General features: G+C 43.4%; 1 protein-coding gene across 1 annotated transcript in view; it reads left to right on the top strand.

Annotated features, from left to right (window-relative positions):
* Positions 1 to 19,224, top strand: part of elk4 (ETS transcription factor ELK4) — a 36,666-nt gene that overhangs the window by 13,683 nt on the left and 3,759 nt on the right. Inside the window, exons 3-4 of the mRNA XM_079242342.1 lie at positions 12,988 to 13,752; positions 13,832 to 14,071. Of these exons, the coding sequence (XP_079098468.1) occupies positions 12,988 to 13,752; positions 13,832 to 14,071 (1,005 nt within the window). The remainder of the gene's footprint in view (positions 1 to 12,987; positions 13,753 to 13,831; positions 14,072 to 19,224) is intronic.

The following is a 19,224-nucleotide window of genomic DNA, read 5'->3' as shown; positions in this document are numbered from 1 at the left end:
TCCAGTGAAACGAGCTGGGAAGTTCCACCACTCCTTTTCTGATTAATGTTTACTTAGCACCAGTGTCCCTCAAAATAGTAACTGGTACTCCTAGTCCCTCCCGAGCACCAGAAAGAGTGCCTTCAGACAGGAATCCTTCATAACCCTTCAGTTCATTCACAGACTCTTCAGCCATGGTCCTGCTGGTTTTGGAGCATTATGCTTATTAACTAAGCCAGGGCACTGATTCTTTTTGTGACCCTGTTTATTGCACCAAAAACAGCGGAAGTCTGCAGGAGACCCTTAACCTTTATTCGAGGCGGAAACTAAACCTTCCGACCGAATCGGTGGTGGAAAACCTCTGTAAGTCCCTGTGAAACGTCCCACTCTCCCTACATTCGACCTATAATAGCCAGAGACACCACCATTGTCATAAACTCTCCGTTTCGCAACTCCAATCCTACCTTCATGTGCTGCTTCAAAGCTATCAGCCAGCTCTGCTGCCTGTCTGGAACTACCCACTTCACGCTTACCAAGATAAATTTCTGCCTCCTTGGGGACACTCATTTTAAACTGTTCCAACAACATCAAGTCTTTCAACTTCTGATAATCGAATGCATGGGATAAAGTGACCCAACGGTCAAAGACTATCTCCTGCCGACGCCACAGATCCAAATATGATTCTGCCCTGCAGCCATAGTTTTCTCCACCTCTAATTTGGCCATCCTTTCTAAGTGATACCGCTCCTTCTCTTTTTCTTCACATAATTCTTTCTCTCTTTTTTCAACTTGATTCTGCCGTCCCTTCTGCTCCGCTAGGTCTCTAAATTCTTTCTGCTCTGCTCATAATTCTTCCAACTGCAAAACTTCCATCAAATGTAGGGCTACAGAAGGCTTAGCCATACCCTCGTCCAATAAAACTTCTTCTTTCGCCCAAGCTATCAATTCATCTTTTTTAAGCCTCCTAAATTGTTCGCGAGTCTTTTCCGTAATCGACGGTCAGCCATTCCCCGCGTCCGCAGCCATTACCTCCGTTTAATGTTTTTGTTAACTGCAGGAGACTAAGTCGTGGCTAAATTTCTGTAATCATGTTTATTTCTACTGTGAAGTTGGTCTTTTTAACATGGTAGTCTGTGGGCAGGCTCTGTTTTGGAACCCCTAGTGGATGAGGGGAGAACTGCAGGTTTAGTCACTTCCACATCGGCTATACTTTTAACCACCGGAGATTGTTTCAAACCAGTTCAAACCAGCTAAACAACTGGATAAGGCTCCAGTGCTTTCACACTGCCATAGATTTGTAATGATTTATTAAAAATGTTACATTATATTGTTGTATATCCAATCTAATCCACTTTATTATATGTATATATAACACATTTTATAAACAAACAGTTTCCAAACACAGTGCTGCACAAATAGAAGAAAAACAGTGAAAAGAAAAACAATGTTACAATACTAAAATATGAACTATACTAAAATAGCAATAAATACAAAGTGATATGCTAAAAATTCATCCCAATAATTATGAATAAAAAATAGTTTAATAAAATGAAATAAAAAGACACAGCGATGATTCTGCGAGAAATACAAGATTTTTGGCAAGAAAACAAGCAGCACCTGGATGTCATTAAAGAGGATATTAACAAGGCAAACCTTAGAATTGGAGAAGCCGAGGATCGCTTTGGTGCCGCGGAAGCTAAGCTAGAGGCAATGGAGCGGATCATGAGAAGCATGCTGAAAACCCAAACTGAAAATGAAGATAAACGTGTCAATCAAGAAGCAAAAGCAAGGAGAAAAAAAACCTATGGATCTTCAATGTACTGGAAAATGGAGAAAAAGGCAATTCAGTGGTGGTTTTTGTGGAAAAGCTTCTCAGAGACAAACTAAATCTTACTGACTCTCTTGAACTCAACATCGAGAGGACCATTGCCCCGAAACCATCGGCTTCGGAAAAGTCTCGTTCTATTGTGGTCAGGTTTCTACAGTACCGCACGAAAGAAAATACTGAGAAAAGCCTGGGGGGAAAAAGGAAATCTACGTGAATGCTCAAAGGATTTACTTCGATCATGACTATCCGACTGCCATTCTCACCTGTCGTAAGGAATACAATGAGGCGAAGCGGGTGCCGAGGGAGAATGGGACGTGTCTCTATCAGACGGCAAATGAGGCTACGAAAGATATGCGCGACCGAGGCCTAGCGGTGCGCTTGGTGCCTCCTCGACAGGATCTTAAGTGGCAGCTGGATGAGGAAGCGTGGCGCGTCGCGGGGAGCAGAGCGGCCGACCTCCATAAATCACGCACTGGGTAAGCTGCTACCATATCCAAACTCCAGACCTCAGACGGATACCTCCTCAGTGAAGAACGAACGTTGACACTCTTTTTATTTCTCTCTCTTTCACTCTCCTTATACATTCACTGAGGGTCAGGACAATACCTGTTATATGGACATTTATTTTAAGTTGTCACGGAGGGCCCTATTTTTGTTTTCAACTGAAGAGGATTTCCCTCCAAATTTTGGCTGCAATATTGGTCAGGTAAAGGATCATTTGTATACCTTTACATTGGAACCCCAAAAGTTGTGTAAACAATTTTCCAATTTATATAGTTATTGTTCATGTGCTGTATTATGCTCGACCAGAGAGTTTTGTTGCATAGATAGTTATATTTCAGATTATACAAGTGAAAAGTTAAGCATCTTTCAATGTTAATGGCATATTAAATCAAATCAAGCATACAAAGAAACTCACTAAAATGAAAAGGGAAAATGTAGGTATTAAATAAATACAGAAAACCCATTTAAATGATTCAGAACATCAAAAGCTGACCAAATATGGTTATACTAAACTATACTACTCTTTATAAAAAGGTAAACATAAAAGAGGTGTGGCTATCTTAATATCACGGAAAATAATTTTTGAGCAGAGTTATGAATACAAAGATAAAGAAGGCCGTTTCATATTGGTTGAAGGCAAAGTTAATGGAAATGTATACACACTAATGTACACTATTCACAAAAAGTTAGGGATATTCAGCTTTTGGGTGAAATTTCACAACAAGCCTAAAATGCATTCAAACCTGTACAGGTGAACTTAATGTGATCTTCTCTAAGCTTTTAAATGCACATGTCCAACTGTTAAATGTTTCAATAAATTTTGCACAAGTTGCTGTTCTCTAACAAGGAGCTTAACGGCAAAAATCACGGCAGGTGTGTGATCCTTGAATTGACCAATAAATGTCCTGGTTCAATTAGAGCTGGTGTTTAAACAGTTGTCCTCATCATGCTGTTCACATTTTGACATCATGAGACCAAGACGACACCTAACAATGGAACAACAGTCCCTTGCCATTGCGATGCTTCAAACAGGACGTTCTCAGACAGAAGTGGCCACTGAGCTTGGAGTGTCACAGAGTGTCATCAGCAGGTTGCAACAGAGATATGGAGAGACTGGAAGAGTCACAGAAAGGCCTAGAAGTGGACGTCCTTTGGCCACATCCCGTGCTGATGACCGCTACATTGTGAACACTGCCCTGAGAAACCGGATGATGAATGCCACTCAACTCCAGGCACGTTTAAGAGAGGTGAGAGGCACCCAAGTGTCACGTCAGACCATTCCAAACCGTTTCCATCAGCGTGGTCTGCGTGCTAGACGACCTGCACGGGTACCTGACCACACCACCAGGCACAGGCATCATCGTCTTGCATGGGCCAGGGAGCATTTACGCTGGACGAGGAACCAGTGGGCCTCAGTGCTGTTCTCTGATGAAAGTCGATTCACACTGAGCAGAAATGATGGCCGGCAACGATGTTGGAGACGTCAGGGAGAGCGCTATGCATCAGCCACTGTTGTCACCAGGCCAGCTTTTGGTGGTGGCGGTGTTACAGTGTGGGCAGGGGTGTCCACTTGGTACAGAACTGCCCTACACTTTGTGAATGGTACAGTGACAAGCCCATACTACCTGAGTAACATCATTAATCCAGTGATTGTGCCCCTACATGAACAGCACAGGCCTAATTTCATCTTCATGGACGACAATGCTCCAGCTCATCGAGGCCGCATCATCAGGGAACGGCTGTTGGAGACTGGTGTACCTCAAATGGAATGGCCTGCACTCTCTCCAGACCTGAATCCCATTGAAAACTTGTGGGATCAGCTGAGCCGTCGTGTAGAGGCTCGAGACCCTGCACCCCAGAACCTCAATGACCTGAGGGCTGCCCTTCAAGAAGAGTGGGATGCCATGCCTCAGCAGGCAATAAGTTGCCTTGTGAACAGCATGAGACGTCGTTGTCAAGCTGTAATTGATGCTCAAGGGCACATGACCAGATATTGAGACGTTTAAATTTTTTGTTGTGGTGTAACTACCATTGTTGTTACCTTTTGTGTTGAATGAATTTTTTGAGATGAGGAAATCAGTAGTGCATCCTTCTACTTAAATGTCTTACTTTTATATTATGTCACTGTAGCATGAACATATTGCATTTTCCATAAATTTCACCTGAAAGCCAAATATCCCTAACTTTTTGTGAGTAGTGTATATGATCCACCAGGAAGCGATGCCTCCTTTTTTTTTTTTTTTTTACTGAAATCGCAGACTTGATTATAAAACACTCTGAGGGAACCCTTGTTTGTGGTGGGGACTTTAACATCCACCTGAAACCAAATAGTGACATTTCATCTCCAAATAATAGTTTAAAAAAAAAAAAAAAAAGAAAAAAAAGATTAATAATAAATTTTGGAAATTGATAAAAACAATAGGGCTAATAGACTTTTGGAGGAAAATGTATCCTACAGCAAGGCAATGTACATTTTTCTCTAACCCTCATCTGGTATATACCAGAATAGACTGTTTTTATATTTAATAGAGATAGATCAAAATTGTTGAAGTAGATATAGGCACTAATTAATTCACTTAATGAAAATTAAGTGACCACGCACCAATTTACATTACAATAGATTAGGCGAAAAGCAAAGAAACATGCTTTGGAAATTTAATGCTACCCTCCTTTATGACCTCCAATTTAAAAAGAGAATGTGAGAAGATGTTTTGAGATATATTAAAGAAAATGACAATGGTGAAACTTCCCCACCGATCTTATGGGATGGAGCCAAAGCAAGGAATAAGGGGAAAAATAATTGCGGCAGCATCTGCTAAAAAGAAAGAAACGAAAAAAAAAATTACAGGAATTTCAAGATAGACTAAAATTATTACAGAACAAACATCTTCAGAATAAAGACTCACACATATTTCAAGAAATTTAAAGAATAAGAAATGAAATCGATGACTTAACTTCACAAGAAATTGTGAAAAAATGCTCCTTACAAAGCAAAGATATTATGAGAGTGGTTCTAAATTTTCCAAAGTATTAGCTTGGAAGCTTCACAAGCAACAAGCAGATAGAGCAATTATTTTTCTTTGAATATTTTTATAAAAATCTTTTTTCTAAAATGACAGAAGACAAAGAAGATGAGATCAATTCATTCCTAAAAACATTAAATCTTCCAGTAATGACCAAAGAAAAAAATGATAAATTAGGAGCAGAAATAACTACATTAGAAATACAAAATGCAATTAAAAGGTTAAAGAACAAGAAATCACCGGGAAGCAATGGGTTCAGAGTGGCATAAAGCTTTTAAAGAGGTACTTGTCCCGATACTGCTAACGACATTTAATTTGGCACTCAAAAAAGCCCAAATTCCACCAAGAGGGTAAAGATAGATTAGAATGTGGATCATATAGACCTATCTCAATCCTCAATCCTCAATGACTACCGCATTTATACCTCAATAATGTAAAAAAGAATAGAAAATATTCTTCCGACCCTAATAAATAATGATCAAACAGGATTTATCAGTAAACGACAAACTCAAGACAATATTAGACGTACTCTGCACATAATGAGTCATATACAAAAATATGAAGAGAAAGCCATGCTCATTAGTCTAGACACCGAAAAGGCATTTGACTCAGCAAGTTGGTCCCACCTTTTTAAAGTACAAAAAAAATTTCAAATGAGTGATTTGATGAATCATAATTAGGCTCTTTACAACAGCACAACTTCAAGAATAGGAATTCATGGTTATCTGACAGACCCACTGACATTGGAAAGAGGAGAAAGGCAGGGTTGTGCCTGGTCGCCACTTTTCTTTGCAATGTACTTAGAACCCTTAGCTCAACACATTAGACAAACAAAAGAGATAAGTGGTATCACAATTAATAAAACGGAGCATAACATCGCCTGTTATGCAGATGATATAACCTTATTATTATCCAAACCTGAAAAGTCAATACTTTTTGAATTGATGTCTTTTTTTTTAAAATAATATGAGCTCACTGTCTGGTTATAAATTGAATTTTGATAAAACAGAAATAATCTCATATTGGAACCCTTCTGAAAACTTTAAAAAGAAATATCCATTCAATGGCAAACAACATCTCTAAAATACTCTTCATAAGGATGTAACAAATATTTTAGGAAAGAATTATAATCCCCTTTTCTCAAATGTGAAAAAAGATGTTGGAATGGAATCTTATCCCATACCTTAGTCTAACAGAACGGATAGTTAACTATTAAGATGAACATTGTTACCCAGCTTCTTTATTATTTTTCTTTATCTCTATTCCAAACCCTCCCAGTTTACATTCCAAATCATTTATTTGCTGAATGGGATAAAAGAATTTCCAGATTTATAGACAAGGGCGGAGACCCTGTATTTGTTTCAAGACATTACAGTTATCAAAGGAGAAGGGAGGCTCCCCAGCCTCAAAAACTACTTTGTTTCAGCTCAAGTTAAATCACTACTATATTGGTGTGACTCAAAATATAGCGCTAAATGGAAGGCTATAGAATGCCATGTGGATGCAGATGTTCCCCTACCGGCTATGCTAGCAGACAATAAAAGACTTGAATCAGTAAATGGTTTGGAAAATACCTGGGTAAAAATCCACTCTTACAATTTGTAAAGAGCTCATAAAAACATATAAACTAGACAAAGAAGTAAAAGTATGAAGCTGGGTAGCCTATGATAAAGATTTCAAACCACACAGTACTGATTCTAGATTCAAGATTTGGACTGCAAAAGGTATAAAAGTCTTTTTCCAAATTGTAAAGGATAAACAGTTTGAAAGTTTTGACAAACTGCAAGATACATATAGTTTGGAAAAAGAAGATTTCTACAGCTATTTAGAAACAAGGAATTATTATAACCAGGATATTACACAAAACAATCATCAATATAATCCACTGATAGAAATCTGTGTAAAAGCATATAAATCAGATCTTCCAAGAGGTATAATATCTCAGCTTTCCAGGAGTATTACTAATTTTAACAGTCATTCAACTAAAAATATTAACACCGATGGGAAATGGAAGCAGGACTTGTTATAACGGATGAAGAGTGGGAACATATATGTTCATCTCAACGGAGGAGTAAAACGTCTCATATATGGAAAGAATTCTGTTGGAAAAGTATATCACAATACTTTATAGCCCCTTCTCAAAGAGTACATTTCACGCAGGGAAACGGTCAGTGCTGGAGGAATTGTGGTAGCCAGAGAGCACATCACTATCATGTATTTTGGGAGTGCTCGATTCTTCAAAGTTATTGGTCCGATGTTAACAAAGCCTTAAAGCATATTTTTCAAATTAATTCCCCCCAGAATTTAAAACAATGTTTATGGGTTATAAAACTCTACCAATGCAATCAATTTGTGGATATCTCTGGAACGTACTTTTGGCTGCAGCAAAAAAAGTCATTACAAAGAAATGGATGATACAGAGAGTGTCACAGACTGCACAGTGGCATGGTGGTTAGCACTGTGGCCTCACAGCAAGAAGGTTGCTGGTTCAATCCTTGGCTGGGGAAGGGTTTGGTCTGTGGGCTTCCTCCCACCGTCCAAAGACATGCATGTTAGGTTAACTGGTTACTCTAAATTGCCCCTAGGAGTGAGCGTGAGTGGTTGTTTGTCTCTGTGTGTCCCTGCGATGGACTGGCAAGATGTCCAGGGTGTACCCTCCCTTCGCCCATAGACAGTTGGGATAGGCTCCAGCTTCCCCGCGACCCTGAATGGATTAAGCGGTTAGGAAAATGAATAAGCGATGACCCATTTGCAAAACATTGTAATAAAGTACAAAAATTTGCTAAACAACAGATGCTCAAAATGATTTAGCATTCAATTGTTTCTAGACAGGATGAATATATAATTAAATATGTTGTATACATATTTACCCAAATTATTCTTATTTTTGGAGAAACTACAATGCTACACTTTGTCTTGTTTACTCTCGGGGTGTTCAAGTGTAAAACAAAAAAAAGAAATGGGAATAGAGACGCAAAATAATTATACTGTACTGTCTTTATTTTCTTTCTTTCTTTCCTCCTTGTAATCCATCAGATATTAATGACATTGTACTGTGTATGTGAAGATGTCCCTGACCCTCATTAAAAAACATAATTATAAAAAATACAAACAAACAAACAGGAAGCCAGTGCAAAGACGCAAGTATAGGGGAGATGTGCTCATGTTCTTTGGTTCCTGTTTTTTTTTTTTTTTTTTTTTTTTTTTTGTTTCCTGTTAGAAGGCATGTAGCAGCATTTTGGACTGACTGCAGTCAATAAGGTGTGCTATGATTAATTCCAGAATAAAGTGTGCTGCAGTAGTCCATCCATCCATCCATCCATTCTGCCGTCTATCCGGGGTCGGGTCGCGGGGGCAGCAGCCTAAGCAGGGAAGCCCAGAATTCCCTCTCTCCAGCCACATTTGCCAACTCTGCGGGGGGATCCCGAGGCGTTCCCAGGCCAGCCGAGAGATATAATCCCTCCAGCGTGTCCTGGGTCTTCCCCGGGGTCTCCTCCCAGAGGGACGTGCCTGGAACACCTCACCAGGGAGGTCCAGGAGGCATCCTGACCAGATGCCCGAGCCACCTCAACTGGTTCCTCTCGATGCGGAGGAGCAGCGGCTCTACTCTGATCTCCTCCCGGATGACCGAGCTCCTCACCCTATCTCTAAGGGCGAGCCCGGCCACCCTGCGGAGGAAACCCATTTCAGCCGCCTGTATACGAGATCTCCTTCTTTCGGTCACGACCCACAGCTCATGACCATAGGTGAGGGTAGGAACGTAGATCGACTGGTAAATCGAGAGCTTCGCCTTCTGGCTCAGCTCCTTCTTCACCACAATAGTCCAAACACGAGGAAATAAAAGCATGCATGATGCTCTCAAAATCAGAGAACGATAAAAAGATTTAATTTTAGCTAAAAGGCGAAGATGATAAAAATTATAAGAATAATAGCAATAACAACAAAAAGAAGTAATTATTATTTATCACTGTTATCAGTTTCATTATCTTTTCACCTGTACTTAGACATGGGAATTAGACTTTTTGGCTTTTCATTTGCAGTTGAACATTTGGACTATTCGTCATAATGTTTTTTTCTCTTTTCAGAGGATAAGATGATAAAACCCATGAAACAAGCAGTTAGTATGTGCAAAAGGGTAGTCTCTGCTTTCCCATATTCTTGGGAAAAAAAGGGATCTGGCCATTGCTCAGAATGAAATGGGTCTTCCAAAGCATGCACTTACGACAGACATCTACCAGAAGGGGGGGAGAGAACAGTATGGAAGCCTGTACTCTACCTGTTTGATACAAGTTTTCTCACAGAAGAGGAGAACGACACTCAGCTCACCAAGGATGTAAAGAAAAAAACATCTGGCGTACTTGAATGAAAAGTATGCAGATTCAGAAACAGGTGACCTAATTGACATGGAATCGCTCATAGATCATAAAAAATAAAAAGGTGGATTGTGTCCAAACAATCAATCCAGGCTGAAAGCGAGGTGAGCGCCGACATGTCGGCAGTAGCAGGTTTTGCATCTCCTCCAAGGAGAAGAGAAACAAGTCCTTGTCTTAAGAAGCAGCAGAGCAAATGAGCATGGCTCTGATTTTCCTTGCATGGGACCTGATGCCGTCTGATTTTCCTTGCATGGGACCTGATGCCGTCTGATTTTCCTTGCATGGGACCTGATGCCGTCTGATTTTCCTTGCATGGGACCTGATGCTGTCTGATTTTCCTTGCATGGGACCTGATGCCGTCTGATTTTCCTTGCATGGGACCTGATGCCGTCTGATTTTCCTTGCATGGGACCTGATGCCGTCTGATTTTCCTTGCATGGGACCTGATGCCGTCTGATTTTCCTTGCATGGGACCTGATGCCGTCTGATTTTCCTTGCATGGGACCTGATGCCGTCTGATTTTCCTTGCATGGGACCTGATGCTGTCTGATTTTCCTTGCATGGGACCTGATGCCGTCTGATTTTCCTTGCATGGGACCTGATGCTGTCTGATTTTCCTTGCATGGGACCTGATGCCGTCTGATTTTCCTTGCATGGGACCTGATGCTGTCTGATTTTCCTTGCATGGGACCTGATGCCGTCTGATTTTCCTTGCATGGGACCTGATGCTGTCTGATTTTCCTTGCATGGGACCTGATGCTGTCTGATTTTCCTTGCATGGGACCTGATGCCGTCTGATTTTCCTTTCATGGGACCTGATGCCGTCTGATTTTCCTTTCATGGGACCTGATGCCGTCTGATTTTCCTTTCATGGGACCTGATGCTGTCTGATTTTCCTTGCATGGGACCTGATGCCGTCTGATTTTCCTTGCATGGGACCTGATGCCGTCTGATTTTCCTTGCATGGAACCTGATGCTGTCTGATTTTCCTTGCATGGGACTTGTAATCCCTGTGCCATTACCTTCAACATCCAGATGAGTGAAAACTGTTACTACTGAATAATACAAGCCAAGTTGCATACATTGATCATTGAACATTTTCATTTATTTTACCCATGGTACTTATTGAAATGTGCCTGGCTATTGGGCAATTTTATTGACGCTAACTTGACAAAACTATTTTTTCTTTTGCACGTCATTAATAAGTTATTGAAGTTTTTAGTCAGTTATTACTAATCAGTTGCACTTTTAACTTGGTAAATATTCGAATATTGCATGATGTACTTTCTTAGGCAGTGTAATTTCAGTAAGTTGAACACTAGTTATTTATTTGTTGAGATATTGTGTTGCTAACTGAATGTAGGGGGAACCTTAAACTTTTCAATATGAGCAATTTGTGCAATGTTTGTCTGTTTACAAAGGAAAGAAAATATGTATGATTCCTTTCTAGCGTATTACCACTTGAAATACCTCATCGGATGTTCAGTGATAAAGATGGCTAACTGCACTGGGTATGCAAGCTATGTCCAATAAAAAAGTTTTGTTTTGTTTTGTTTTTTTTACACTACAATCATTATCGTTGTAGTTGTCTAACTTAGCTACTGCCACCCTATTAGCAACTTTGAAGGGATTATACATTTATTTGTGTCTGGACATGGAAAAAAAAACATACAATCCTTATGACAGTAAAATAGGCAATTGCAGTAATAATTTCCCTAATAGAAGATAATGTGGATAAGAACACTCTTATATGAAAAAACAATACCGTCAAATACTCTAAAACCTAAATGATTTTTAATAAAACCGTGATATAAAAACTTTGCCATACAGCTCAGCCCAAGTTCTCTCCAGATATGACGAGAATGACTGCATCAGGAATGACTGCATGTTACATCTCCTACATATAAAGCAAAAGAGACCAGGCTGAGATAGTCTGGACATGTACTGAGGAGGGATAGTGACTATATCGGTAGAAGGATGCTGAGGTTGGAACTGCCAGACAGAAGGAGGAAGGAGAGGAAGACCGAAGAGGACATTCATGGATGTAGTGAGGATAGTTGGAGTGAGAGAGAGGATAAAGAGGAAGGGTCAGATGGAAACAGATGATTCACTGTGACGACCCCTAAAGGGAAAAGCCGAAAGGAAAGAAGGTCTGAATGTATTAATATGATTTTATATTTAGTCCTAAAAAACTTAGCTGTGGTTAAAGATGTTTCATTAGTGTCTATGGCATCCATTTTGGTTCAGTTGGGAAGGGCGCTTCATGCTGAACATACAAGGTTCCTCTGTGGTCTGCCCTCACGAGAGCCTTGTTTCTGCCTCAGTGTGTGTTTTTCTGTGTGTGTGTGTTTTCTGTCTAAAGGCCTTCACACACCAGGACTGATGCAAATGAAAAACAAAAAACTGCAAATAATTTGGTGGTGAATTATGTACATTTCTGTCCAAGCATCCCAAGTGCAACGTGAAATTGTGAATAAATTATGGGAATTCTAAAACAAGGTTGCAAGGTAGATTCCACATCAAGCCACAACAACAGTGTGCTGATGCTGCAAGACAGCAGACAGGGAGGCGCTGGATACGTTGTATTATAGAAGAGAGGATAACCGGGGATTTTCATCCCGGAGCTGAAGCTTGACCAAGCAGGGACTCGAGGATGTCTGTGGGGCACTTCAGGGATCTGGATTAGCAGCTTTTAGAAGCAGAGAAGAAATACTAAAGACGCTTGGACATGATGATAAAATGATTGAATGAAATAACAAAGTGACACCTGCATGGATAGCAACTGGTGATCTGTCAGTTTTCTGATTGGCTGTATATCCGTTTGATGTGAATAGCAAGCAATTGGCTGCCAAAGACTTCTTTTGCACTTTAGTGAAGGGAAAGCAGATTTGGCACAGATCAGAAGGCCTCCAAACCCCACCCCCCCCCACCCCCCACCCCCACCCGAGCACGCACCTTGGCCACACCCAACACACTGCGAATGCGCTCTGACTGCACACCCCAAAGACGAACCTGGACAAATTGGCCCCCACTTTTCACAGTTCTGAAAGATTAGCCAAAATGCTCCTAAACACACTCTGCTACAATGTCTGGCAGCCAATGAGTGAAGAAAAATCAACCTCATTTCTAACAAAAATAAAACTCTCATCCCTGATGTGAATGTACATTGATTTGACACTGACAAAAAAATGGTGAAAAATGTTCGCATAAAATTATTCAAACAAACTATTCAGCGTAGGTGTGTGCAGGCCTTAAGTTGTGTTGCTTCTCTATTCTTGCAGAACATCATAAAAAAGGTGAATGGTCAGAAGTTCGTGTATCGCTTTGTGTCATATCCCGACATCCTGAAAGGAGACGGTGGCCGAACAGAAGGTGGGGAAGTGGGTGTTGGGGGCTTTGCTCCTGCATCGAAGACGACTGATAGCTCATTACAGGAGGGGGAGTCTGCTGACAAGAACAAAGTTGGAGCAAGCACAGCAGGTCTGGGCGCCAGCACCAAGCAGTCCAACCGGAATGACTACATCCACTCTGGCCTGTACTCCTCCTTCCACCTCAACTCTCTGCAAAATGGACGTCAGCTCTTCAAGTCCATCAAAATAGAGAATCCAGGAGAGAAGATGGCAGAAAAACGTGGCCCTGCAGCCTCAGAGAGCCAGGAGAAGGCGTCTCAGCTGGTCCAGCCAACCGCTCTCCCATCAGTCATCAAGTTTGGCAACAGCCCTCCCAAGCTACCACCTGCTCCGCCTCCTCAGGTTGCCATAGAGATACCCATCATGTCCAACCACATAGATCCTCACCAGGTTCCGCTTCAGAGGGCTGAAGACATCTGCACACACTCTGCCATGCACCCGCAGGCCGTCTACACGTTTGCACGCCCATCAGAACCGGCCTTCAGCCTGCCAGACCTAAGCTCAGCCAGCCCAGCCCCCAGCCTGGAGCCTGAGTCTTCTCAGGAGCTGGTGATCGACAGCGACATGGAGCCGACGTCCTCTCAGCCAGCGGACCCCGAGTCACTGGAGTGCTCAGATGCTCAGATGCATGACAAGGTCAGGACTTTAACATCTTATCATTTACAGATACAATATATGTCAATAACAAACAAGCATCTTCTGTTTGCACCGTCAGGTGGACCGCAGCATCGTTCTGTCTACAGACGAGAGCAGTTTAATGACCACTGACACCAGTTCATCGTCGCTGGGCAGCAGCATTGTGGTCAGCACCCAAAGTTCTGGCAAGTCACGCAAACCACCAAAAATCCTGCAGATCAGTCCACCTGCTCTACTGGTCACCAGCTCTGACTTCTCCCCCATGAACATCTGCAGCCCCTCGCTACCCACCGCATCGCTCACGCCTGCAGTGCTGCAGGTGAGTCTGAACTTTCACACCTGACCTGTAGGAAACCAATAGATCAATACACAAGCTGCAGGGGGGAAAGAAAATGACTAAAGGAAGAGCAGTAATCCTAGGGATGAGTAACGTAATCCCAGGAATGAGTAAAGTAATCCTAGGAATGAATAAAGTAATCCCAGGAATAAGTAAAGTAATCCCAGGAATGACTAAAACAATCCTAGGAATCAGTAAAGTAATCCTAGGAATGAGTAAAGTAATTCAAGGAATGGGTTAAGTAATCCCAGGGATGAGTAAAGTAATCCTAGGAATAGGTAACGTAATCCCAGGAATGAGCAAAGTAATCCTAGGGATGAGTAAAGGAATTCAAGGAATGGGTAAAGTAATCCCAGTGATGAGTAAAGTAATCCCAGGGATGAGTAAAGTAATCCTAGGAATAGATAAAGTAATTCCAGGAATGAGTAAAGTAGTCCTAGGAATAGGTAACGTAATCCCAGGAATGAGTAAAGTAGTCCTAGGGATGAGTAAAGTAATCCTAAAAATGAGTACAGTAATCCCATGAATGAGTACAGTAATCCCATGAATGAGTAAAGTAATCCCAGGATTTAGCAAAGTAATCTCAGCAATGAGTAAAGTAATCCCAGGAATGAGTAAAGTAATATGTGAGGAACTGTTCCACAGTAGACAGTAAAAGTGAATCTGAGCAGGTTTCTAGGTGTTTAATAGAGATGTTACCAGGTAAATATATCAGGAAGCCTTCAGCTGATGATGATGATGATGATGAACACCTAACACCATGACAGTAAGAGAAAATACTACACTGTAAAACCTGCTTCATCTCAATGGAAACTAGCAGGACCTTCATCTCAATGGAAACTAGCAGGACCTTCATCTCCATGGAAACTAGCAGGACCTTCATCTCCATGGAAACTAGCAGGACCTTCATCTCCATGGAAACTAGCATGACCTTCATCTCCATGGAAACTAGCAGGACCTTCATCTCAATGGAAACTAGCAGGACCTTCATCTCCATGGAAACTAGCAGGACCTTCATCTCCATGGAAACTAGCAGGACCTTCATCTCCATGGAAACTAGCAGGACCTTCATCTTCATGTCAAACAAATGCAGAGTAATCAGAGAGACATGAGCAGAGTCAAACGTCTCGGAGACGAGACAGACGTCTTCCAGAGTTTCTGTCCCACGGAGACGAGACAGACGTCTTCCAGAGTTTCTGTCCCACAGAGACGAGACAGACGTCTTCCAGAGTTTCTGTCCCACGGAGACGAGGCAGACGTCTTCCAGAGTTTCTGTCCCACGGAGACGAGGCAGACGTCTTCCAGAGTTTCTGTCCCACGGAGACGAGACAGACGTCTTCCAGAGTTTCTGTCCCACGGAGACGAGGCAGACGTCTTCCAGAGTTTCTGTCCCACGGAGACGAGACAGACGTCTTCCAGAGTTTCTGTCCCACGGAGACGAGACAGACGTCTTCCAGAGTTTCTGTCCCACGGAGACGAGACAGACGTCTTCCAGAGTTTCTGTCCCACGGAGACGAGACAGACGTCTTCCAGAGTTTCTGTCCCACGGAGACGAGACAGACGTCTTCCAGAGTTTCTGTCCCACGGAGACGAGACAGATGTAATATTACGTAGTAATATCCGGAACCTCGTTGAAGGGCCTGTAAACAGTGGTTGGATCAGATCAGATGCTAACATTCCCAGTTATCCGTGGAAACACGAAAAGATGTGAATGAAGTAGGGTTGCTCGATTAAGGCAAAAATAATAATCACGACTATTTTGACTGAAATTGAGGTTTCAATTTTTTTCAACACAATAATCTGTTATCTTTAATAATTTGAATTTATTTAACATTAAACAGGCTTTTAAACAATGTCTTTAGGATTCCACACATTATAGGAAACAAACCATTACATGAAGCTCTGTCTGGACGAAGTGCAAATCCTGATGTAAACTAAACTATGTTTAGGTGAACTTCCACAACCTACTGCAGTTATTCTACATGGACCTGCAGCCGGAGCCGACTGAGACTGGCCGCCTGGGAGTGCTTTAGGACGGGAGAGGCTCCCGCTGCTCCTTCCTTACAGTAACTGTAGAACAATATGTGCCTTCAAGTCAGTCGCCACAACACCAGAAAAGTCTCTAATAACTCCAGTAAAAGCTGCTAGATTTGTCGCTTTTAACAAAAAAAGTCTCCAGATTTAGCGAGAAAGTCTCCAAGTTGGCAACAGTGTCTGAATGAAAGCAAAGCGGCTGTGGGAGGAGTTTACAGCACAGCGCTGCAACGCCAGAGACGCTCGATTAGCAGCTGAAGACAGCAGGAGAGGAAACTGCAGAGAGGAAAATAATCACACCTTTTTATTTTTATCATGGTTGGAAACCCAGATCGTACTGAGATTAAAATCTGATTAATCGTCCAGACCTAGCTTGAACCCATAACTGGCCCTAAGGGCCCACTGTGTGTTGAGAGAAGGTGTTAGCAGATCATCAACAAGCAGGCTACATTATAATTCTTCTCACTGTGCTGCTCTGTTTGCACATGTTGTCTTCACCACGACTACATGCTGTCATGTGACTGGCTGATTCATTATCACAGGAAGTCTGATAAATTAGTGAGTGTGTTGGCGGGGTCAGTTGTGTCTCTTAGTTTTGTTTGCTTTGCTTTTTATATCTTGTTCTGGTCTGAAACATTAGTTTTTACTCATTCTTTTGGCTTACTGTTCAGCAACTTTGAGCCACAGGTTGTAGTAAATGTACCTCATAAATAAACTTGAACTAGTGCCTGATAGATGTTCAAATATTTTAAAGTATTTGGAGACTTTTGAGTATCTTTGTCTTTAATCTTTGAAGCTGTTTAAAGATGTCAGGAAGTAGTTAATGGAACAGAAAACTCCTCCTGCAGCCTCTGATCCAATCAGCAGGTGGCAGTAGCATTGCTTTAACACGTTTTCCAACTTTCTTGTCCTGTTGCTGAAAATAAGAGCGGCTCTGAAAAGGATGATGTTCATGAAGATGCAGCAGTTAGTTGATGGGACGGGAAGCAACCTCTCAACTGCCTGGTGGTGTGCGGCATCCTGCGTCACCGGATCACTTTTTTCTGCGTTATTTCATCTGAGCCAGAGAAAAGGGGAAGTTAACAAGTCAAATCCTGCTAATCCCAGTCAGAACATGGACTTCATGCTTTCAGGACAGCCTCAGCTGTCAGATTATGGAATAAATATGAACTGTGTTCTTCTTCTTTTATACAGTAAAATAAGTCATCATCTGCATCTTCTGCCGCTTATCCGGGGTCGGGTCGCGGGGGCAGCAGCCTTAGCAGGGAAGCCCAGACTTCCCTCTCCCCAGCCACATTTGCCAACTCTGCGGGGGGGATCCCGAGGCGTTCCCAGGCCAGCCGAGAGATATAATCCCTCCAGCGTGTCCTGGGTCTTCCCCGGGGTCTCCTCCCAGAAGGACGTGCCTGGAACACCTCACCAGGGAGGTCCAGGAGGCATCCTGACCAGATGCCCGAGCCACCTCAACTGGTTCCTCTCGATGCGGAGGAGCAGCGGCTCTACTCTGAGCCCCTCCCGGATGACCGAGCTCCTCACCCTATCTCTAAGGGCGAGCCCGGCCACCCTGCGGAGGAAACCCATTTCAGCCGCCTGTATACGAGATCTCCTTCTTTCGGTCACGACCCACAGCTCATGACCATAGGTGAGGGTAGGAACGTAGATCGACTGGTAAATCGAGAGCTTCGCCTTCTGGCTCAGCTCCTTCTTCACCACGACAGACCGGCGCAGAGTCCGCATTACTGCAGACGCCGCACCGATCCGTCTGTCGATCTCGCGCTCCATCCTTCCCTCACTCGTGAACAAGACCCCGAGATATTTAAACTCCTCCACTTGAGGCAGGACCTGACCCCCGACCCGGAGAGGGCAATCCACCCTATTCCGGCTGAGGACCATGGTCTCAGATTTTGAGGTGCTGATTCTCATCCCAGCCGCTTCAAACTCGGCCGCGAATCGCTCAAGCGAGAGCTGGAGATCACGACCAGATGAAGCCAACAGGACCACGTCATCTGCAAAAAGCAGGGACCCAATCCTGAGGCCACCAAGTCGGATCCCCTCAACACCTCGGCTGCACCTAGAAATTCTGTCCATATAAGTTATGAACAGAATCGGTGATAAAGGGCAGCCTTGGCGGAGTCCAACCCCCACCGGAAACGAATCCGACTTACTACCGGCAATGTGGACCAAGCTCTGACACCTGTCGTACAGGGACCGGACAGCTTGTACAAGGGGGTCCGGTACCCCATACTCCTGGAGTACCCCCCACAGGAGCCTCCGGGGGACACGGTCGAATGCCTTCTCCAGGTCCACAAAACACATGTAGACTGGTTGGGCAAACTCCCATGCCCCCTCCAGGACCCCAAAGAGGGTATAGAGCTGGTCCACTGTTCTGCGACCAGGACGAAAACCACACTGCTCCTCCTCAATCTGAGATTCGACTATCCGGTGGACCGTCCTCTCCAGTACCCCTGAATAGACCTTACCAGGGAGGCTGAGGAGTGTGATTCCCCTGTAATTGGAACACACCCTCCGGTCCCCCTTCTTAAAAAGGGGGACCACCACCCCAGTCCGCCAATCCAGTGGTACTGCCCCCGATGTCCACACAGTGCTGCAGAGGCGTGTCAGCCAGGACAGCCTCACAGCATCCAGAGCCTTAAGGAACTCCAGGCGGATCTCATCCACCCCCGGGGCCTTGCCGCCAAGGAGCTTTTTGACCACCTCAGCGACTTCAGCCCCAGAGATAGGAGAGCCCACCCCTGAGTCCGCCAGCTCTGCTTCCTCATCGGAAGACGTGTTGGTAGGATTGAGGAGGTCTTCGAAGTATTCCTTCCACCGACCCACTATGTCCCGAGTTGAGGCCAGCAGCTCCCCACCTCCACTGTACACAGTGTTGATGGAGCACTGTTTCCCCCTCCTGAGCCGCCGGATGGTGGACCAGAATCGCCTTGAAGCCGTCCGGAAGTCTTTCTCCATGGCCTCGCCGAACTCCTCCCATGCCCGAGTTTTTGCCTTGGCGACAGCCGAAGCCACATGCCGCTTCGCCCGTCGGTACCCATCAGCTGCCTCCAGAGTCCCACAGGCCAAGAAGGCCCGATAGGACTCCT

The sequence above is a fragment of the Telmatherina bonti genome (genome assembly GCF_933228915.1).
Source record: "Telmatherina bonti genome assembly, chromosome: 6".
Taxonomy (NCBI): Eukaryota; Metazoa; Chordata; class Actinopteri; order Atheriniformes; family Telmatherinidae; genus Telmatherina; species Telmatherina bonti.
The sequence above is the reverse complement of the archived record's forward strand: the minus strand, read 5'-3'. Positions and strand labels throughout refer to the sequence as shown.